The following is a 24,577-nucleotide window of genomic DNA, read 5'->3' on the forward strand; positions in this document are numbered from 1 at the left end:
ACTATCCCTTTAAGGAAAGTACAGATACACACCAAAAAGTACAACACCTAAGTAAATGTACTTTGTTGCAGAGCCCCAACTATTGTCTGTATTTGTTTTGTTAATATCTGGAAGCAACATCACGTACCCTCCAGTTTTTTAATACAGTCCTTTAGTGAATAGTATGAAGTGCTCATTAAGGTACACATGTACCTATGTCTGCTTCTAACTTGCACATTCCCTTCTCAAAGTGCGGGTGTGTGTTAACGAGTGTTTGGTGTTACAACAGCGATGCGATTTAAAGAAATGTAACGGGACATGAGAGCACCTTCCACAACTCATAATTCACTTTATAAGTCTCTTTACACATGTGTATTTTTTAATTTTCTGCATCCCTGTACCTCCAAATGTATTCCTGTGCTGATGTGATGGAGTCAGTGTGAGGCTGCAGGGTGTAAGTGAGCTCTTTTAATGACTAGCAGGCCTGTGTTGCTCGTGGCCATCGAGAAAATGTTTATTTTGATGGATCAGTCCAGAGCGGCCAGGTGATTTCAGTTGGGAACAATACTGGAGATTCAGCCTGCATATGGTTTTGATAAAGCGCTCCCTCCTCCTCCGATTCTCAATCCCCTCGCTCCATCATCCTCCTTTCTCCATGACTCAAAGATGTGCATCATGTTTTATTGTTGAAGATTAAAAAAACAGAAAAAAGTTGGATAATCCCTGAATTATGGCCCCTGGGCTCCATTGTTTGCCCTACGGGAGATCAGAGGTGCTTCTTGGCCTCTGGTGCATATTAATCCTGCATTTGTCAGTATTAGAGCTAATGAAACTCAGAATAAAAAGTGCTCATATAAAAGACGTTGCATCCAGTTAGATAGAGTGGCTTGTATCTGCACAGGCTGCTGTGTTTGATTGTGTGCAAACAAGAAGGCATTTGTGAGCCACATGAGACATGCAAGAGAGTGTTTATGCATTTCCCATGCTATCAGTATTGTTGCACAGATCTTTTGTTTATTTTATTTTCACACTGAAGGACCCATGACTCTGAAATAAAGCTTAATTGACTTACTCTGATTTGATATTGTAAGAGAATAAAACACAACTGCTCCAAAAGGGCGTGTGCATTTGTTTATATGCAAGGTCGATCAGCTTGAGAACTCTTTAACCATTTTATTTGAAAACATTCATCAGATGTTCTAATTCTAATGCTGTAACAGATACGGCCTCATTATTGCCTCTCGGAATTGGTTATGTTTTTATTTGTGTTTGTTTGTTTGGCAGTTAGCAGAATCACACAAAAACAGATTTCCATGAAATTCTGAAGATGGGTAGGGCATGACGGAGGAACCCAATACATTTTGGTGTGGATCTGGACCAGGGAATTTTTGTCCACTCTCTTTAACATTTCAAGATAAGATATTTTTTCTATATTTTCCTTTATTTTTCAGAGAATAATGGATCTGGCACACACTCGTGAAAATCTGCCATGTTTTTAAGGGACTGATATGTATGAGTGTGCGCAATTTGGGGCAGATTAAGATAAAAATCTGTATGTGGTGAAACTAAATGTGGTTTCATAACCCCACTGTTGTGCCTTAGAAGAGGTATAAGCTCTACTGTCATTCGATAAAATTAGTCTCCAACAAAATGAAGGGTGTGTGCATGACTCAGCTTTAAAAAAAAAGAAGTGTAATATCCTATTTGACCTTCTTTCCCATGAGGAACATGGAATTCATAGCAAGTCTGACTTTAAACAGCAAATATTCTTTATTGAAAACAAACACTGCAGCTCACAAAGTAATATTTACTTGACACGTTACTTAGTGCAATTTTATACACATTCAATACAGTGTGTCCCTGCCGCAAAAAAGCGCATCTGGATACATTTCTGTTCAGTCATCTTCATTCATTCTAAAGAGAGTGATGAAAACAGATGGATACTACTTCAGTTGCCTCACAGGAAGAATACAAGGGAAGGAGAGTAGCTGCAAGCTGTTGACATCTTGTTAATGTGTGGTGTTATTGTCGGGATGTTGAAGGATGCAGAGTTTTGGTTAAGTGTGGTTAAGTATGGGCGTATGTGTGTGTTTCTTTAGCTCTGTGTGTGATAGAAGAGCAGCAGACAGGCGATCCAGGAGCAGGATCTCTTCACAAACACGCTTACAGCTGAACACGGGAGAAGTTGATCTGCAGAGGATGAAAAGTTCTCTGAAGTTTTCTCCCACTCACTTAGTCTCAAACACACTCCAACAAACAATCAATCCACCTACCTGCCTCCACATTGATATTGGCATTCTCCCCCGATATTTTGCATATGTAGGTGGTGTTGTGTGGAAGTGTGTCCGTGAAGCCGCTCAGGGTCAGTCTGTATCCCCGGGGCTCCAGCTCCTGCACGTAGCTCTTATCCTTGAAGACGCTGTCTGCAGACGAGCCGGACACATTGGTGTTAATGACGGACTCTTTGGTTCCAGGGGACCAGGAGAACTCATAGCTGTTGTACTTGTTGGATTTGAGCTGGATCATGCAGTCCACTCTCAGGTCCCTGTCATCCTCAACACACACAGAGATTTGATCGCTGCACTCTGCTGGGATCAGCAGCACTGGGGCAGAGCAGAGAAGGGCACAGGAAAAAACACAGAAGTAATTAAATTACTGTATATTTCCTTTCATTGCACCAGAAGCCTTTACGTAACTGAGCAGGATTCTCACCTCCCAGCACTCCACACAGAAACAGAGATTTGAGCATGATGGAAAAGCACCCATCCAACTTTTAGAACAAGAGAGGAAATGTGAGAAAGAAAAGCACATTACAAAGATCATCATGTAAAACTAAAACGTAAGCAATCCATGGCTTTACAGTGATACGACTAATCGAGTTATAATCCATTACTGCTTCTCAACCAGGCTCTCCAGGAAGTTGAGGTCACGACATCATTTATAGTAAAGGGATTAAAAAAGAACAAAAGGAAAAAAAGTATACAGCAAACACAGGTTGGTCACTTGGTTGGAAAAGGCTCAGATACTCTGATCTAATTTGTAAAACATTGTCTACAGAACCACCTGTGGGAAAATCGAATGACTGGACAGGATTCAAAGTGAAAGATGACATCGATTTTTTCTCTCTTCTGTTTAATCTCATATTTTCCCACTGCCCTTGGCCCAGTTTTGCTTGTATCACTATCCCGAGCCTTAGTTAATTTAAATGTCAAGTAAAAAACTTCTATTTCTTGAACTTGATTGTTTTCTGTTATACCCCCCCCCCCCCCCTACAAATATAGATGATCTAGCACATTCTTTGTCGTCCAGATTTAACCCTAGTGCTCACACAACTTCTCTGATCTGCAGCGGAACATCTCTCAGGGATCTTACCTCCTTTCAGGACTGGATGATGCGGGAGCTCTTGCCTATGTGCACTCGTCCGGTGATGGTATTTTGTGCCTCAGTGTGCAGCACTGCAGAGCATCTGACTTCTGAGGCGAGGTAGTTGCGACACGTTTCACAGAGAGGTGGCGAGAGAGTGGGAGGGCTGAAGGTGGACCGGAGAGCGCTGATTTGTCTCTCTCCTCTGCAGTGTCTGACGGAGGACACATGGGCAGGCTGGCGGAAGAAAACACAGCGTCAGCATCATTGTGTAATGACCTTGTCTCCTTTCCTCTCTGGGCCTCTCCTCACCTTTTTCCCTTCACAGAGCGACCCTGTTCTGCTTTGCCATCACATCTCTCCAAGTGATGTTCTCCCTCTGAATTCCATTTTGAAAGCTGCTCTGATAGATCATAGATGACTTACATGATGATTTAATCTTGTTTTTTGCTGTACATAACGAGCATGTAACTGTACACTTACTGTGGGGTAAAGATTTTGAAAGAGAATATAGAGCGATTTTACAGAAAGCATGCTTTCACAGTAGAAATACACACCATTACAGGGGGAATTTTTTATCCCTTCCACATCACTAGAAAAATTCTAGCACTGTCATTCCAAATGACTCATGCACAAACATGGCTCAGTGTCTCCACCTTAAGGCCAGTAAAGGGAACAAAGTGGGTTGGGTGCACGTTCACAGCCTGTATCACTAGGTGCCAGTGTTCGGCCATGTGAAGTTAAATAGGCTGCTGTTGTAGGGATGGATATGACCTACATTGCTTAAAACTACAGGAGGGTATAGAGTTTCACCTCATATCCAGCTCACTTTTTAAATGTTCACACTGATAAAATAAATATAATGTATGGATATAATCAACATAATAAGAAGTTAGATAATGTAGGATGAGCTTGCAGGTGAGCTTGTGAATCCTTTTTACTCCTTTTACCCATTTCATGATCTCGGTAGTAGGACGGTGCTGTTCCCAGCATGCACTGCAATGGGAAGGAATCTGGACAAGTCACCATCTCATGTAGAGAATAATTGGACACATTGATTGATAATCAGTCTGCTGTCCAAATGAGCAATGTGTGTATGAATGAGGGAGTAACCCCAGAGAAACATACACATAAAGGGTAAATTGCACATGGAAATAATAAGCAAAGAAGAGTTTCAGCACAGTGAGCACATGTTATTGAATACTGACTAAAGGCCTAATCACTGTGAGCAGTTTGTCTTGACAATAAAACAACATAAAATTACGGTGAGTTCTTTTAAAAAAAACAATTGATTAACAACAAAGATCTGTGTGATTTTCTAAATTGACATTTTCTTGATCTCTGGTTATAGATCCCAACTTAATATCTACACAAATACAACTACACAAATCTGCTTGTTGACAAATAATCATTTGAATCCTTTGAATTGATGCCATAAAGGAATTCATTTCTCTGTCACGATGCCTCCTACATCATCTTCCTGGTTCATTTTCATCATCAGACACTGTCTCACTCTTTCTTCCTGATCTCATTTTCAAGCTTCACTCATTTCTCACCTGCCTACAAAAGGTTTCTCTCCTGAGCTTCCCTCCTCTGCAAGTCACCCTGGACATGTAGATATGGCTAAACCATTAAAAGTCATCTCAGCAGTGTGTTAGTATATTAAATGCATGTGGGATATTTTTTGAGTGTTCTAACATTGTACTATACAACTCCCTGTACACGTACAAGTCTTTATTTTCAATTAATAGATTTATGTAATTTTTAGTGTGGTCCAAATGAGACAATATGACTTCCTGTTCGGGCAGCAAACAAAATAAAATAAGTTTTCTACATAAAATGCAAGCACAAAAAATACTAACATACTAACTAAATGAAACAAAAAACACACAATGAAAGCTTTAGACATCCCAAAAATATTACACAACAAAATGTGTAATGATTTGGTTGCAGATGTCATTCAGTTCATAAAATCAATATTTGCTAAAATGGAAGGAAACAAAATAAGAGTACAAATTAAGCTATTAGAGATCACAAATTAAGAAACGATGTCCATTCATTTGTTTTCTCCCACCACAACAATTTCCAAGCCCTTTAATTATCCATTTATGACCTCGAACGAGGAGATTATGTTTTCACTTCTGTCGGTTTGCTGGTTTGTTTGTCAGCAAGATTTTGCTAAAACCACTGAACAGATTTCCATGGGACTTGTTGGAAGAATGGGACATGAGATAATCAAGGATGGGCTAAGAGGGAACCCATCCAAATTTGGCATGATTCCAGACAAAGGCCAGATCCATTTTTACCCTCCATTTTATCAGGGAATAATTCATGGATCTTAATGAATAACATTAGCTAGAGGACTGATATCTATGAGTGTGAAGTGTTTGTTGCAGCTTGATTTAATTTTAGGGGAGTGTTGGGCCTTTCTATTCACCCCCGACGAGGCGGTTATGTTTTCATCTGCATTTGTTTGTTTGTTTGAAGACCAAATAAAAAATTGGTGCGGATCCTAAATATCGTTTACTGATTACACAGGGGGGAAATATATGGATCTTGATGAAAGAATCTGGCACATTTATGTAGCTGATATTTTTGAATGTGTGCAATCGGGTGCAGATCTGAATAATGTGTGAATCTAAAATCTAGTGAATTTAAACATGGTTGGACTGTTGGTCCGTGGTGGAGCTTTGCTCAGGACTGAGTGCCATTATAGTTTAGTTAATTCATACCCGGATCCACTCAGGGATCAAATCTCAGTTTTGTCAATGGATGATGGATCAGCACGGGGGCCTTCACTGGTCCACGGGATCCGATTCCTTTATGTAGAGTACGCCCCTGTCTGCAGTCCTAATTGAGTCTGCTCGTTTAAAACATGTTGACTGCGCCTTTTTGTTTTTCTGTAAATGTGCACACCATCCAGCTGAGCCCTCACACACTGACAGGGCTGACAGTGGACTGAACTGGGGAGGTAGGCTCTCTCTGAAATAATCTGCCCACGCGTTAAGCGGCTTTATCCCCGCCAAGCCTCAGCCGGACACTGCTGCCGCAGCCCCGTCACCAGTCGGCGGGGAGTCGGACTCAAAGCGGGAGAAAGAAAAAGTGACACACGCGCACAAACAGGCGGGGAGATAAGTTTGAGAGACATTTGTTGTTTTTGTGCAGTTTGCGGATCCGGAGTCAGCGGGAGCTCGGTTGGCTTTTTGGAGCGCTGAGGGGAGGAGGACTCACGGGGCTGAAGCTGAACCTGCAACCTGCACTCAGTCCGGGAGGCAGGAGGTAGAAAACAAGTGCACGCTGGGAATCGAACCACACAGAGAAGCTGGCACCGGTGGCATGGGCATGGAAAACACTGGACTGTGGATATTCCTGATAACAACCTGTGTTGTTCCAGGTATGGCTGCACTGCTTCTCTTCTTAGCGCCTGGCGGGTCTAGGATGGGTCTGGGGATGTCAGGAGCAGGACATGGTCGATTTATCTGTTTCTAATCTATAGCTACCGATCACTCACGAGGAGATCAGACACAGGGCAGAGACTGAAAGTAAAACTGTGCCAAAGAACAATTCAGAATCAGGATCAGCTCCAGCATGTTGTATATTCACTGTTCAGTAAACATTTCTGACATTAGGAGGTAAATTAAATTCAAAGTATTAATCATTGTGAAGGCCTGATCACCTGTTTAATTCCTATGTTCACAACCATCATGTATCTGAAACATTGACACTTTTAGATTCAGGTAATCTACTTAATATTTATATTACATGAATGATTAGAAATTCATAAAATATTTGATCTATTTTAGATTAGTAATGTGTAGCATATGCATGTTTAATGAATCAAACATTAATGAGTCTGTTAACTTCTATTATCTTCATCTTCACAATATCTATATCTTCATTATCTTCATTATGTGGTAAAATATAAATAAAAAGATCACCACTTTATACTTTACTATACTTTATACCACACAACTGAACTCAGTAAAAGTCCCCTTATATTCAATCAAGCAGCACCAGATTTCACACACTTATAGAAAACCGCTCCTTAAATACTCCTGAATCTACCTCCAGATACTGGTACACATCAATCATCAATATTTAATAGGTTCTTCCTAAGCTATAAAGCATCCTTCCACAATTTCATGAAATTCTGTCTGTTGTTTTTGTATAATCTTGCTCAGAAATGAAAAAACAAACACAAATGGATAGGGTTGAGAACGTAACCTCCTTGGCAGAGGTAATGATTGACTTATGTTTTATTTATATTTATAAACCATTTTAAATTGAAATAAGTGTATCACCTGCTTGTGGAAAATCCTTTTGCATGATAATCTTATCTGAATGTGGACAATGTGTTTCCATCTCCTCCCATTATTCATATTTTAAGTTTAAATATTCTAGATATGAATGCCGCCATCTTGCACATTTGGATCCAGAGTCTGCGCTGTAACTTTTAGGTGATGAGTCATGGTAACGAGCTCTTGTCAATACACGCGTTCATCCAATCACTGTTAGTCTCAGCTGTCAATCATGACATTTAACCTTGTTTTTATGACTAATTAAACAAAATTTATCAGAAAAATTTACATTTGAACAGACATCAATGTGATAAAAACACCCACATTTTTTAAAAATTGTTTTACTTCTTACTCTGGTCCATGTCCATAACGCTAACATGGAGGAGACTTGATTTATGATCCATACTGCAGCCAACCACTAGGTGGTGTCATGGGAATTTCTCAATAGTCAAGCACAAGTCATTACAATGTCTTTCTGGAAGTTTATTCTACATCTGCAGATGGGCATCAATGTACAAGACCATGGAATAGATTTCATACAATGAGCAATGACATACAAGAATTAGGAACACTTTATACACCTCCAAGCCCCTCCTAGTGAGGGAACAAATGTTATACATCAACCTCTTTGATGTATAGAATAGGTGATGAATATCCTGTCTTCTGCTCTATCTCAGACCCCTGGAGTGTAACATCTTTCTTAATGTCTACAACCACAACAAATCCCCCGTGCTGTAAAGTCTCTGTTAGGTGAATGTGAGGGTGAGAAAGTAACATACATCATATGGTGGATCAACACCCTGGTTTCTCAGAGAGACATTTGTCTTGTCTAAAGATCAAAGTTGTTCCTCATATTAATCATTGCCCTAATAGTAACATTTATATCACAGTGGCAAGCAAAACGCTTGAAATCTAACAACTTATCAGCAGTAAATGGTTTAATAAAACTATCACTGAAGGGATTTGTAACCGTTATTATACATTTTCAAAATTAAGTTTATTCTTCATGTGATTTATTCTGTAGCTTCAGGGATTTTCTTGTTTTCACTGATGTTTGATGTTGTATTTGATGCTCAGTATGGTAGTGTCAGTTTTAATCGTTTTCATCTGCAAATCTTAATGATTTACTTTCTGAAACTAAACAACTTTATTCTTGATCAATGCAAATTAGACAGCCTCAGCGGACTGGTGTGTATTTTTCAGTCGGTCCAAACTCCACTATGAACAACCTCGTCTTTGGCTGCTCCGGCAGATGGCCTCTGCATATTTTCCAGAGTTCTGTGTGTCTAACTCTTGCCTCATAGTAACAGGTGCATTGGTGTAATCACACTAAGCTGGGGGCCAAACATGCAGCTGGCATCAGAGTTGTAGCTGTGTATTACAAGGGGGGTGGGGCAGGGGTAGTACACAAGCTACGTCATGTCAAAAACGATTGTGGCAGCATACGGAAGTGTTCAGCTGCTGCATCTGCTGGGATTGCTTTTTTCATTCAGTCTGTGGTAACCCCCCATCCCCAGTTGGCCAGTTGAGCAGTAATTTGCTGGTGTGCAATACATGTGTGTATGTGTTATTAGCGAGTGTGAGGTCGCACCATGTGTGTAGGATTGTCATGTTGAAGGACAGACCAGTGGATTAGAGCGGCACAGGGAGCAGCAAGAGTGTAACTACGTGATCGCTGCCAAGTCCCATCAGCCGGCTGACTGTCGCTGCAGCGTGTCTGTCTGCTCCTACTCAGAGTGGCTCCTCGGGGCTGGCAGCGCCCTGTGAGGTTGCCACTAAATTGATGAGGGAGCTGTCACGGGGAGACACTAATATGTTTTTCCCCTGCATAGAAAAGTTCTCTGCGGAAAGACCCAGACAAGGCGGACAGACAGACATCCTCATGAATTTTAGCATAATCCACTGTCCACAGCTGGATCACACAGACGCTGCTCCACAGAAATAATCCAGCAGAAACACACAGCCCTTCTACCCCCCCCCCCCTCCATTTTGTGTCATTCACTTTTTTGCACCACAGTCTGCTCATTTGAAGCCCCATTTCCCCCTTTTCTCCCTCCTCTTCTCTCGTCCTCCACACACTTCTTTCTTAATTTCTCTCCATCTTTTATATTCTCCCTTCATGTCCCAAAACCCAGATGCAGCAGTAACAGTCATCGTAATCCTGTGAGCTGCCCGCTGAACACCGGCCAAACACACACTCCGGGTTCCTGTAGTGTCACAGAGATTACACACCCACGCAAACATGCAAACATCTACATGCATGCGTACTCGTCTGTGTGTGTGTCTGCACAGATACCAGTCATAAACAATGAGAGATTACAATCGTTTTAGGGACGGAAAAAAACGAGGGGAGAAGAAGAGTTCTCAATTTCAATCAGGAAAAAATGGGCAGCAGTGCATATCATTTGGTAAAGTGGATATCCAAATGTCAGAGTTCATCTTTGGTAAAGTTGCTGGTTTGCTGTGATGCTACGCAATCTGTTGAGAGATGCCATGTAAAATGTGAAAATATTTGAAGAGTAAAGTTGCAGGTGGTGGTGTAGAGTAGTCATATCACATATGAGTCTTTAGTTTGACCATTGTGTGTTTTTTCGCTCATTCTTCATTCTGCCTAAGGTTTCCCTACATTGTAAGTCACAAGGCCAAAGACACAAATACACAGTGTAATCCCAGATCAATCACAGATTTGATGGCCTAAAGATTAAACAGTTAATCTGTCCTCTACTCGTTCTCCCTGGGTTTTTCATTTTCTCGTCTGTTGCATGAGGTCAGAGGTTCTCTGTATCTGTAGCCGTCTGGTAGCCTGGTGAGGGAGGCTGGAGGTACATGTGGTTCGATGGGCCGTGAAGCATTGCAGTGTAATGTGATGATTTTTAGCATCACTGCAGACAATGATGTCACCTTCTTATTTTTAATCTGGACACATACTGCAAGCATGAAAGATCTGTTAAGACGTCCAATTTAACAGTACTGGCGATTGTCATTCCTCCTTATGGCTGCTGATGTTATGTAGTTTTTATGAACCTTAATGTGTGAGGAGCCTTTTCTTGAACTCAAATCAGTGTGATGCATGAAGTCCTACAGGGTCAGAACAATGCATTTGTCATTGTCTGTGCAGTGCCCAGTTGTTTAACTAGCAAATGCACTTAATCCCATGAGTGTGGTCAAATGCATTGTACACACACTAATCCCATTTATATTGGCAATCCACCAAGGTGAAAGCGCAACTGGGGTTTAAAGGGATTTGGTGATGGCATTCTGAATGGTTTATAACATAAAGACCATATATAATTAAGGATAACCCTTTGAACTATGCGTCTGGTGTAGTAATTTAAAAAAACAATTTAGATTGTTTAAATAGAGCCCTTACACTTAGTAAAATCTGTATCATTTTACATTGGTCTGTACAATTTTAGCCATACATTCATAGTCCCGAGAGGATTCATCTAGTGAATCCTGCAGGTTAATGTTGGTGGATTTGAGTGACTTCTGGATTGTTTTGGATGTGTGTGCTGATTTTATATAGAAAAACTACTTAGTATTTACAGCTACACTTGTTCACCAATCTCGAGGAAAAAGTGATATCACTTCTTTTCCTCTGGGCCGTGCTGCTTCTTCATCCTTTCATGTTGGATGCTATCATGTCACACTATCTCCTCTTGAGGTTAGGTTGAGTCGTGTTATAAAGCGAAACAGGCCAGGGATAGTTAACATGGTAACTTCAGTAAATATCTGTGTGACACAATACATGGACATCTTTGATGTAATGTCAAACGGTTATTTCATCACATTTTGTCGATAGTTAAAGATCTTTTTAATTTGAATATTTTAAATGAAAATACTTACACATAGCACCTTTAATGTTCCCTTCAGGTTATCTCTCGAATTCAATAATTTATATGACAACAAATACTATTGTCATATAAATTTTAATTCGGTGTATATTGTGATGTCTGTCTTATTTTTTGTAAATTTGTATTGCTGCATCTAGCTTACATTTCATCGTTGTGAGCTGAAATGTGAAACAGCCATCAGAGAGTGTATGTGATTGACATTACATTTTACATTACACACAAGTGTTTCTCCCACATTTTTTCATAATAACCAGAAACATCTGCCACTGTCTCTCCATTGCCCTCACAGAGAGACAAGAAAAGGCTGAAAATAGATTCACTTAATGAAGAAAGATGGGAGGATATCCTTTGCAGGATATAAACAAAAAGCCCAGCAGCATGCTGTGAAGCCCTTGCTGTTCCTACATGCTGAACATTCAAGTGTGAAACAATATTGCCATTGTTTTGGTTACGTTCCCATGATCGTCTCTTGCCTGTGTGCTGCTGTTTATGTATTATTGACCTGTCGACTGCTGAGCTCATTTCCTATAGTCTAAACAAAAGAAGAATGTGAATGGACCCAGCAGAAAAGAGGAAGGTGGGCAACGAGATATAAACGTGTGTGTGTGTGTGTGTGTGTGTGTGTGTGTCAGCTGTGGGCTCTCTTTCTGCTCTGCCTCCACCTAAAGCCCCTAATCAGCTCAGCCACAGAGCTCAGTAGGGGGACGACTCTCAGGCCACATCTACACTAAAACCTTTTAGTTTTCAAAAAATTCACTTTTGCTACATTTACACTTGCCCCACACTACTCCGGAGTTTTGGTGTCTCTAGATTTAACGTTCTGGAAACACTGCTGCCCCGTTTAGTGTGTAAACTCCGGTCCTGTATTAGGAACACATCCGCACCAATACATTTGGATTTTAAAATGTATTGGTGCGGATGTAGCTTTAGAGTATTGAGTATGTGACTTTGATGGGTCGTCTTTAGAGAAAAGTCCCATTGGTTTGGTTTTAACTTCACATGTGGACAGCTGTAAATTCAGGTGTGAACACAATTAAGAGTTATTGACCCATTTGAGATCCGATCACTGAGACTACATCCAGAGGGGTTGTGGGACATAAACAGCCACATTCTGGGCTCTGGTCTCTGGAGACACATGAGGAGACACATGCTAATGCCAGACGTGAACTGATGAACACAGAGCTGTCTGCTTGTGATGGAATCATTTCAGAAGTACACTCCTGATCAAAATCTTAAGACCAGTTAAAAAATTGCATGAATTTGCATTTTGCACTGTAGAATCTTAGGAAGGTTCTAAGTAGAGTTTCAAAATGCAAAAAGAAGAAATGGGAACAAGAGCCCAAAAGTAGTGAGCAGGCAATTTATTGAAAACAACAATTTAACTGAAGTAGGCTGTTCATCAGCTGATCAAAAGTTTAAGACCACAGCTAAAAAAAAAAAAAAAACTCCTAAAACAGAAATTAAAGTGTCAAAAACTGACTCAGTAATGAGTAGCTCCACCATTATTGTTGATCACTTCAAAAATTCGTTTTGGCATGCTTGATGCAAGTGTTTCCAAAAGGCTAGTGTGAATGTTGCGCCAAGTGGTGAAGATGGCTTCACGAAGGGCATCCACTGTCTGGAACTGAAGTCCATTTTTGTAAACTTACCTTGCCATCCATCCCCAAATGTTCTCAATTGGATTAAGATCAGGGGAACGCGCAGGATGGTCCAAAAGAGTGATGTTATTCTCCTGGAAAAAAGTCTTGGTCAGACGGGCATTGTGAATTGGAGCGTTGTCCTGCTGAAAAACCCAGTCGTTCCCACACAGACGAGGGCCCTCAGTCACGAGGGATGCCCGCTGCAACATCTCCACATAGCCAGCTGCTGTTTGACGCCCCTGCACAACCTGGAGCTCCATTGTTCCATTGAAGGAAAAAGCACCCCAGATCATGATGGCGCCCCCTCCACTGTGCCGCGTAGAAAACATCTCAGGTGGCATCTCCTTGTCATGCCAGTAACGTTGGAAGCCATCAGGACCATCAAGGTTACATTTTTTCTCGTCAGAGAATAAAACTTTCTTCCACCTTTGAATGTCCCATGTTTGGTGCTCCCTTGCAAAGTCTAAACGGGCAATTTTGTGGCGTTGAAGGAGACGTGGCCTTTGAAGACGTTTCTTGTTTTTGAAGCCCTTCCTTCGCAGATGCCGTCTGATGGTTATTGGGCTGCAGTCAGCACCAGTAATGGCCTTAATTTGGGACGAGGATCGTCCCGTGTCTTGACGGACAGCCATTCGGATCCTCCGGCTCAGCGCCGGTGAGCTTTTTTTGGGTCTACCACTTGATTTTTTTGTTCCATAACCCTGAGGATCTTTTAAGAAATGCAAAATGACTGTCTTACTGTGTCCAACCTCAGCAACCTCAGCAGCGATGGCACGTTTGCCTTTGCCATCAAGAGATCTTCACAGTGTGATTACTTGACAGGAAATGACATGGAATCCAAATTTTTGCACAGATTTTGGCTTTTAAAGGCTGTGGTCTTAAACTTTTGATCAGCTGATGAACAGCCTATTTGAGTTAAATTGTTGTTTTCAATAAATTGCCTGCTCACAACTTTTGGTCTCTTGTTCCCATTTCTTCTTTTTGCATTTTGAAGCTCTACTTAGAACCTTCCTAAGATTCAACAGTGCAAAATGCAAATTCATGCAATTTTTTAACTGGTCTTAAGATTTTGATCAGGAGTGTATGTTAATACGGGGTCCGAACAAAGCCAAAGAAATTGGTTTATTTCAGTGAAAGGTATTTTATCTCCTCATTGTGAAAGAAATATTTCAGTGGGATAGAATACATATTTTTATGGAGACAAATTATGTCTTAAGCTGAAGTATTTTTTCTTATTGCTGGAGGTGGATGCATCAGGGAAACCAGGCTGATGAGTCGTACAGAACAGGTCAACAGTTGTGTTGCCATCAAATCTGAGGAGTATTATAACTCCAGTAAATTACTTTTCATGTGGAGCTTCTCTGTTGGACAAATGTACGTAAACCCTGGCTCATCTCACCAAACCATTGTTGTGTCTTCTTTATCTATCTCAATGAAAGTCAGTGAATGTCCTCCTGTCCTCCTGGCATCCTACGGCTACTGACCCAGTATTAACACATGTTGTGTATAATCCTCTTCTGACTTTATTCTAGGTTCTGTCATACTGGGTTACAGAGGGGCACCAAAAAATAAACTAATGAAGTGAAAAATTATCAAAATCAAATTAACAAATAGACTTAAACCATCAAACCTTCATTAGAAGACAGGGCTAAAATTACAAACTGACTTGCTCGTAATCCATAATCAAAGTCCTGTCATCAATCTACCATAATAAGGTCAGTGGAGTTCAGAGTGTGTTTGACCTTAACATGAGATGGTTAAAGCTGATGAAACTGAGCCTGAGTTAATCACAGAACATTCACATAACATTAAACCAAGGGTTCTTCGTCTGCAACAGAAGCTTAAAAATGCACAAACAAATTTGTAATGGTTAAATCCACAATATTTCCGGCTAAAACATTTTGCAATCGTGATCAGCGTACATGTACACCATCAAATGGACCACAGAGTTTCCGATGCAGATGCGGTTTATTATCCTAAATGCTGTAATCTATTCCCACTGCTGGCCTTCTCCCCTCCCATTGACCCACACAAACACACAATGGGTTATAAAATACCACTCCAGTGCAAAACTATAAAACTCGTGGATGTCAGCAGTGCAGGTGGAGGAAGATAAAGGCGTTTCCAAGCTTTTATATGCATGTTTATATTTATAGAACATGCACAAACACACCATATACCAAATATTTGCATATTGAATTATTTCTTCTAGGATTTATATTGAAAACAAGACCAAACAAATGTAGGAATAATATTCTCGCTCTCTGATGATCTTCATCTAATTGAGGCTTTTGTGTTTTTTATCTTCAGCTTGCAGGTAAATAGTTACGTACTTATAATGTAACATGGTGTTTGTTTCCAATGTGAATTCGTGCTCTATCAGTGTATCATAAATCAACTTTAAATAAAGCACAAGATTCTGTCTTTCATCAGTCAAATTTATGTTTTTGTGATTTCGAATGAAACACTGATTTTGTACCTCAATTTAACCAATACTATAGTCAATACATTCTCTAAAATTGTGCAGGTCTTAAGTGACCTTGTGCAGTTTTAAAAGTGCAGTGACACTTAAGCTTCGGAGAATATGGTGTTGTCTATACTATTTTATATATATGTTTATATATATATAAATAGGATGTTTGTTGCTATCATTAATAACATATTTACGCTCTAATTGTTTTCATTATAACTAGTCAGAGCTGAAACCTGATGGTGCACAACTGTTCCTGGTCTCTCTCTCCTCTTTCTACCCCTCTCCTCCCCCTCCCCCTATCTCTCTCTCTTCTCTCCCCTCTTTTCCACCCATCTCTCCTCCACTCAACGGTTTCTCCGCTCACCCCATCCGGTCTAGTCTGGTCCTGCTAGAGGTTTCTTCCAGTCAATGAGAGAGTTTTTTCTCTCCACAGTCACCAAAGTGCTTGTTCATTGTGGGAACTGTTGGGTTCTCTATGATTCTTAAGGTCTTGACCTCCTATGTAAAGTGCCTTGAGATAATGTATATTATGATTTGGCGCGGTACAAATTGAATTAAATTCAATATATATAAACTGTACTATCGCCCACACTTTAAAACAGCTACAAGTATAAGAAGTTATACCTTTCATTGAACTTAATAAGCCTTATGTACAGTCTTGTTAGGTAATTTTTGTTGATTTAAATTAAGATCAAATTATCTCTCTACAGGCACATGACCTCGATTCTTCACTGTATTTCAGGGCTGATTGCCTCTCTATTCTCGTACAGAGACATCCTGTGCTTGACCTTTATTTGGGTTATTGTTGAAATTTTTTTTAAATGTCATCCAGTATAGTGATGCAATTTCTTACATTAGATGCTAACACCCTTACCACACCCCCACAGTCTTCAGATCTGACACTAGATGAACTCTTGCTCTTTCTATCATAACAAAGTGTGTTTTTGCAGACTTCTCCTCTGTCTCTGGTTCCAACTTGTTCTTTTAAAGAAGATTGTAAGATATTGTTTTGTCCTGACTTTAAATAATTGAATCTAATGCTAATAGAAAGCTAGATGTAAGAAAATATGTGCGCATTTCTAGAGGAAGCTGTAACAAAGCTGAGCCTACTTCATGGAGAACACTCTGGTCAGAGTGGTCAGCTGTAGTTTTGATGTCAGAGACTAGATCACTAATGGACTGATCAATACTCCATCAATAACCTGGAACTATTTTTCCGCAGGATGAACTCTGACTTATCGTATCATTTTTTTTTTTTCAAGCACAATATTTCAAACATATGAGTTACATTCACTCTTTATAATTTAGCAGCAGAAAATCTATATTCATGTTCTGGTTGTCTGGGTCGTGGTCTTATATGTTTGAGAGAAGTAACCGAAAGAATTTGTTGCAGCCAATGAAACCTTATCAAGTTTAATTTCCATAACAAAACCTAGGGTGTCCTTTATACTATTGTGAGGAATGGCTTTTTGCCATGATGACATTCTTTGAGACATACAAAATAAAATAATAGACTTTTGTGGTACTTTTTAAGATTCTTATTACATTATATTTGCACTGTCTTTAATTTTCTGATGAAGGACTTTTTTGGGCATTATATGTTTTCCATATAAGTAAAAATGCATAAATAACATAACAAATCATTACATTTATAATACATATGGGATAATACTTTCAGGCAAAGTTATACGTCTTATAACAATTTGAAATGGTTGAACTGTCCCTTGAGCATTTCCCCTTTATCAGCACGTATTATAAACTGTTTGCCTGCTGCCGCTTTATAGAGGTAAAGGGTTTTCAAACCGATTAACCAAAAAATAAACCATTTTTTATTTTTTTAAGTTTGTAAATATATTAATGAAAAGATGAGATGCACGCAAAGATGGCTGAGAGTCATTGACTGACGTTGAATGAGGGATATTGAGAATATTTGTGAACCTGTCAGATTGAGTATGATGCTACTTCAGCTGACAGACACACACGTGACTCGTGTACATTCAGGAAGCGGTTGTGGCTCTGCGGTGCTCAGTAAGTCAGTGGGAGCAGTAACCAAACAAATCGTGCTTATTTATACCTCACTCTAATCCACGACCTTTGACCTCAGCTCACCTCTCACGCTGCTAAAATGTACCATCTTTGACAGCTTAGCTCACTTTATAGGCTCAACGTGCTGCGCTGACTGTGAACAGCTTAGAGCGTGCCAGTCTGATGCTGCCAACGTGTGTGTATGCATATTTGTATGTGTGCCCAGTTTAGGTTAGCAGGTTTTCAGGTCTTTAACACTCAGGTTTCTCCCTCAGGAATAAAAACCCAGACTGTGGAGATGGATGACGGGAAGGCCGGGTATGTTGGGTCGAAGGTGGATCTCCGCTGTCGGTTCATCAACAGTTTCCCCCCTGTCAAAATCTCACAGGTATTCAGTTGTCCTCTTGAACGTATGGATTACTATACATTAAATAGAAAAACTCCCAAATCCGATGATACCATAGACACTCAGAGCACAGATTCCATGTTTCAGCATAAACTCTGTCCATGTGTATATCTGCTCTTAAGTTATCTGTTGAACCTACGTTCTTATACATTGAGTGAATCATTTAATTTAGCCATATTTTTGCATCAGAAACCGGATTTTGCATTGCGTATTAAACTGGATTATTAATGGTCGTTTCACTGTGTCACTGTGTGAAAAAGGCTTCGGGAATATGTTCTGAAAGTGACTGATCCTGAAATGATCCTTTGACTAAAACAAATGAATACAATTACATTTTTAATTCTAACATGCAGATTTTGCTGTTTTTTAAGACAGTCCTCAATCTAAAATGAGTCTAAACTCAACATTTTCAGTCTTAGTGAGCATCGTTTCAATAAATGTAATAGAATAAAAAGTTGAGGTTGTCTTTTTAGTATAAAGTCAAAGTCTTCTTAGCCCATCCTTAACTTACATTGGGTCCATCTCAGGTAACATGGCAGAAACTGGTGAATGGCACCAAGCAGAACGTGGCGATTGCCAACCCCTCCCTGGGTGTGTCCGTGGCCCCGCCCTACAGGGACCGCGTCACCTTCAAGAATGCGGCAGTGAGGCGACGAACTCCGACCCTTGAAGACACCACCATCACCTTCTCCTCGCTCCGCCTCACTGACGAGTCCAGCTACATCTGCGAATACACCACGTTTCCCGCAGGGAACAGAGAGAACGCTGTGAACCTCACAGTCTACGGTAAGACACACATGGGTGATGATCTGAGGAGAGGTTGTTGAATATTTGGATTTGTTGTGTTTATTATTATTATAGCATATTGTGGAGGTGCCTCAGTGAGCACCTCCAGGTAAACCATGGAGATTTGAGAGTAGATGGCCAATTAGCTCTCTCTGGATTCAAAAGGCAGCAGCAGGAACTTGAGAGACAAACACGAGGAGAGACTGAGGGAGAAGGACTGAACTAACCTGAGCTACAAAGCCCAGGTTCCAGCTGAAATAGCTGGCACTTTAAGTTGAGCTGTTTTTATTTATTTGGTTGTTTAAAGAAATAAACACAACTGGTTTGTCTCTGGCTGCTGTGCTGAGACATCATCATTTGCCACACATCTAAATATATGAACCATTGCTACATACAACAGGATTCATTGGCTAAGCTCCTTTGCAATGTCTGGCCATTCATAGACTTTTAAAATACATAATAGGAAACAATACAAAACAGAAAAGCTGTATCTTAATTCAGGGCCACATCCTTCAGAGCCTGTATTTGAAGACCGATTGCGTCACAGTGGCGTGACAAGACTGTACCATTTTGAAGGCTCCTTCAAATGTGGTCTATAAATGCATCCTTCCATCCCCTAGCAACAAAGGCTACAATAGTAATGTGGTAATTTTGCCAGCAAGCAAGGACACGACCAACGCCTGAGTATCACGCTTAAACTCAACTGCACAACAAATGGTACACAAACCAGGGGACATTCATACTCTTTCGAAATGTCCAACTTCATATCTGTTGCTAGGCAGCAGCAATAAGGACAGAACAAGCCAGTGCAGGGAAAGCTTTAACCTGTCCGCACCCTGGACGGGCTGTAAATTAAACATCAATACACCTTCTCATGTCTGATCATCTCTGTTCATTTTAATCCCCTCAGTTCGCCCGACAACTCAGATGAGTCTGTCCACCCCGACGCTGGTGGCTCGTTCGTCCAATCTGAAAACACCTGTGGCCACCTGCATCTCTGCCAATGGAAAACCAGCGGGTATCATTAGGTGTGTGTGTGCGCGTGTGTGTGTTTTTTTGTGTGTGTGTGTGTGTGTGATTTAGAGATGAGGAGTGTTTAGCCCTGCCTTTATCATGGTTGGCATTGCTACACTGTCCTAGATGTTTTTTTACCACTTCTACGCTTTTGTCTTATTGAATTTTAAATCTTCTGCTTCTTCTTCTCCTACAAGCCCATTAAGGAAACCCTTGCCTTTTATTTAGAGTTCATACATTTACAATATCTATCTACATCTGTGTTTGATTGGTTCCTCGTGGGTGTGAGCAGTTGGGAGACGAAGGTGCCGGGAGAGGCGACCACTCGAGAGTACAGGAACTCAGACGGGACGTTCACTGTTCAGAGTGACTACATTCTGGTGCCAAGCAGAGAAACACACAAGGAGACGCTCACCTGTGTCACCAGCTACAACGAGGAAGTCTATACTGACAGTGTCACCCTCGACATCCAGTGTGAGTCTCGCTCATTTGTAACAGTAACCTCATAACTACACAGTCTCTGAATCAAAATGAATTTTCCATTTGTGTGTTTACCAGATGAGCCAGATGTTTCAGTGGACGGGTTTGATGGAAACTGGTATCTAAACCGAGAGAACGTCCAGCTGAGCTGCCAGGCTGATGCCAACCCAACCGTCTCTCTGTATCAGTGGAAATTGTGAGTACAACTCTCTGTAACTCATTTGCTATTTCTTACTTTTAAGAACACAGAGTGAAATGGAGACGTGTCACACGTTTCCCCTGCACACACCTGCCAAATACAATGTTTCTTACCTTCACCACGTTGGTGTCTGAGGCTGTTAACGATGTGTGCAGGTAAAGAATTTGTTTCTCAATGTGTTTCCAGATTGCTTTGGTGTAATATTTTGTGTTCTGCAGGAATAATGGCTCCATACCGAACAGTGCTGAGATCCGTGACAACGTCCTCAGCTTTAAGGGGCCGGTCACATATGACCTGCAAGGTACATACGTGTGTGATGCCACCAACAGCATCGGCACACGATCGGGCTCTGTGGAGGTCAGCGTCATAGGTACGTTCACTTATGCTCTGGGGTCATTTGTTTTGATGATAAGTGAACAAGTATTGCTGACAATATTATTGCATCTGATCCTGCTGTTGCTTTGTGTTATACTTTTCTTTGCGCTCCCATGTATGTTTGAATTTTTATTATTGTGTCTTTCTCTGCAGAAAAGCCTCTACCGCAGATAGCATCAGGTGATGTCATCAGTGTAATCGCCTTGTTGCTGGCTGCCGGAGTGCTCATGGGCATCACTGTCACAGTCCTGGTGCTCAAAATCAGAAGTAGAAAGGACAACTCCTCGTATGTAAACACCACATTATCTTATCTTCCCTTTGTTTCCCCTGCTCTTTGTCCCTTTATGGTTCGTGTCCTTCAATACCATCCTCATCATCCATCTTTATTCTGTTTTCTTCCTTGATCAGAAATGATTCTCAGTCAGGAAAACCGTCCCAGCCGATAAGGAAAAGACCAGGAGACGATATCCAGGTACAGTGTCTTGTATCTATAATTCATATACAGCTGTGAAAAATATTTTCCCTCAGATTTTTATAATTTGTGATGGCAGTTCCACACTACCTATTGTTATATTTGAGTGTGAATTATAATGGTCGTATAATAATGTAGTTTTCAATTGAATTAATGCTGGCTGGTAATAGTAGAGTCATTGGCAGCTGATGCTGAATAATACATGAAGCAGCTGCTACAGAAAACACTTCACCCTCTCCCTTCAGCTCTTCTCAAAAGTTTTGTCACAAAAAAAAGAAGCCACTACAATGCATCACTTCACAAATTGCAAGTAGTCTCTACTCTACATCAGTCCTCATCTCTAATATTACAGTGAGAGGTTTCTGTTATATTTAGTTTCCTCACCAAAATGCATCATGTGTCAATGTGTTAATTGTGTTGAATGCACTATTTAGAACATTTTGAAACCTGTGGTATATACATCTATGTTTACTTGCATGTAGTTTTATTTTTCTATCTTTGTTGGCAAATTGCTGCATTTCCTGAAACAGAAACCGCAAACCGTAGGTCAGTGAAAAAGCCTTAAAACCTTTGGCAGGAAAGTTTATTGTGTCACAGATGAGCTCATCCTCATGAGCATGATGAGAAAAAACACTAGGGGATCAAACAGCCCTCTGTAGTAACGCTACAAGCTCAGAATCTTTAATAATAATGTGATCATAACAATAGGCTTTTAATCTTTTCTTTACCAAGTTACAAACGTGCTTCAAAATAGGATAAAACGTAAAAAATGAAATGAACATAAACAACCAAACAATGAGTAAGTAAGTAGAATATAACGAAATTCATCCAGAAACGAAATATTTTATGAAGGGATTTAAAAGCAGTAATAGATGTAACATTTCTGATCTCAGCTGGGAAGTTGATTTCAGAGTTTTGGGGCCTGTACTTTATCCTTTAGTCCCCAATTGGGATTTACCAGAAGACAATCAGTTGATCTAAGATGGCGTGCAGGCTCACAAGGAGTTAGTAAATCCGTGATATTCACAGATGCTTGGTTGTGTAAAGTTATCAATAATGTTTTAGGATAAAAGGGAAAACAAACAAGAAGCCAATGCAGCGAGGCCACAATCAGTGTTAGGCGGCCATGTTTTCTTAAACCAGTTATAATCCTCGCAGCATTTTGTGCCAACTGAAGGTGATGCAGGGAAGCCTATGTAAAACTATATGTGTAAATGTATTGTATAGATTTTGAGCTTTAACGTATAACTCTCATGTCTCCACAGCATTCAGGACGGTTTTATGAAGAGCTTCCTAACACAGCAGATTATGTGAGCTACAGACTGGCCTGTAACAAGGAGGACTACCCCGAGCCCTACTCCCCTCCCATCAACCCCCCGCTGTCGTTTCTGCCCCAGCACCCCTACCACTCCTCACTACCAACCACCGCGACCAGCAGCAGCAGCACCGACACGTCGAAAAACACCTTCTCTCCTCCCTCACACACCATGGCCATCTTTAAATACCCCCCAGTCCCAGGCCTGTCTTCTCCTCCCCCGGGAGTGGCGGCATACACTTTTCCTAAAGAGCAGTACGTCTGAACCGGCGCCTCGTCACAAACCTTGCCAAGGAGGAGGAGGCTGGAGATGTACGTTGAACCCTGGACTGTCAGGAGTTGTCTCTGCACTTGTCTGCACCATTGTGGACGGCTCTGGAACTCAAAAAGACAATGACGCTTTTGTTTTGAAGCATTTTCTCTTTTGTCCTGTCTTTTATTGTGGCATCTTATCTTTGAAAAGGGAAGATTGTTGAACCATGTTTTAGGTTAGGGAAAGTGGATTTGACTTTTCTGTGGAATGATTATGCAATATATTGCATGGACGTATTATTTATGAATGAGAAAAAACTTTAAACAGAATGTATGGGATTATCTCTTGATGTGACTGACTCTGTACTTTATCCTCCTTTGTATCATTTTGTAAAAAAAACAAAAAAAACAACAACAAATAACAAAAACCTATTATGGTTTACTTCTCTATCTCTAAAGTCAACATTCTCTGTATCCTAGCTGTGTTGTGCACTCTGACAATCCCAGATCTCATCTTCTGGTTGTACCTTCTGTCCTCATGTTGTACTTTTACTGTGCTTGTATTTTGAATGATTTATGTTTTTCTTTGCAAAGAAATTTTTTTATTTACAGAAGACATTTTTGTGATCTATGACGTTGATGTTTTTGTTTGTTGTATCTGTGGAATTTAGTATTCATTGACACTGGCTGTTGGATGAACCGTTACTTTTTAGCATTTGCTATGAATAAAAGTTATCATGTGAACTTGTATCAGTGGTGTACACTGGACTGAGAATTTTAATTTAGGCTGTTACTTGAAAGGGTTGAAGGCTCTAAGGTTCAGAGAACACATCACATTCCTCTGCTTTCCTCAGACTGTCCATTACTGCAGCTCCTCTCCTCAGCCTCTGTCTGAAACACTTGGTTTTCTGTCTCTATAAGGCCCCAGTCTGCTCTGATTGGCCAGCTGACCCACTCTGTTATGATTGGTCAACCACTTCCAGCACATGTAGGAAGTAGGACACTTTGAAAATAAATACCGGGTATGTTGTTCTTATCAAATACTTAAAGAAATATGTTTGATACTTAAAAATGGCAAGATACAAAATCCATCAAAATGTGTTACTGGATTACTGGATGTTATTATTTTAATCAATGCATTTCTTCTGAAAATGTTTTTTTTAAAATAATGTATGATTATTGATATGACTTATTTGTTCTAACAAATCATCTAAGCTGTGACACTATCTCTGTATATTAACCTAGGTCAGCTCTGACAACCTTCTTCACTCTTGCAGTCACTTGGGCAAATAATGGAAATCGCTGAATAAGCACTTAAACCATTTGCTAATAACACAATGGTTATTGGCACAGATCCAAAGTCATCACCTCAGACATAATAAGCTTCCCTCTGTGAAGTGCTGGGATACATTGTAGGTCCAGTTCACTTTTAAAGTGCACGTCAAGACCAGATCAGATAACTATTGAACAACCTCAGGAGAAACGACACACATAGTGTATAAAAGCATTGACGGCTGAAGTAAAAGAGGTGAGTGGCTATTTTCAGTTTGATTGTCCCCTTCCCCCGCTACACACGTACGCTCACTGGCCTTAACCCTTACAGCTTTAGCGAATTACTTCTGTTTAGTTCTGTCTCAACAATAACA

At 40.5% G+C, this 24,577-nt stretch overlaps 1 protein-coding gene across 1 annotated transcript; it reads left to right on the forward strand.

Moving 5' to 3' along the window:
• Window positions 1-6,252: 6,252 nt before the first annotated feature.
• Window positions 6,253-23,675, forward strand: nectin1a (nectin cell adhesion molecule 1a). The gene is made up of 10 exons (XM_053441567.1): window positions 6,253-6,736; window positions 17,908-18,020; window positions 18,566-18,824; window positions 19,735-19,852; window positions 20,131-20,312; window positions 20,397-20,514; window positions 20,736-20,887; window positions 21,046-21,178; window positions 21,301-21,364; window positions 22,630-23,675. The coding sequence occupies exons 1-10, from the start codon at window positions 6,679-6,681 to the stop codon at window positions 22,942-22,944; spliced, it is 1,512 nt and encodes a 503-aa protein (XP_053297542.1). The 5' UTR covers window positions 6,253-6,678; the 3' UTR covers window positions 22,945-23,675.
• Window positions 23,676-24,577: the final 902 nt, after the last annotated feature.

Source organism: Pleuronectes platessa, chromosome 15 (genome assembly GCF_947347685.1).
Source record: "Pleuronectes platessa chromosome 15, fPlePla1.1, whole genome shotgun sequence".
Classification (NCBI taxonomy): Eukaryota; Metazoa; Chordata; class Actinopteri; order Pleuronectiformes; family Pleuronectidae; genus Pleuronectes; species Pleuronectes platessa.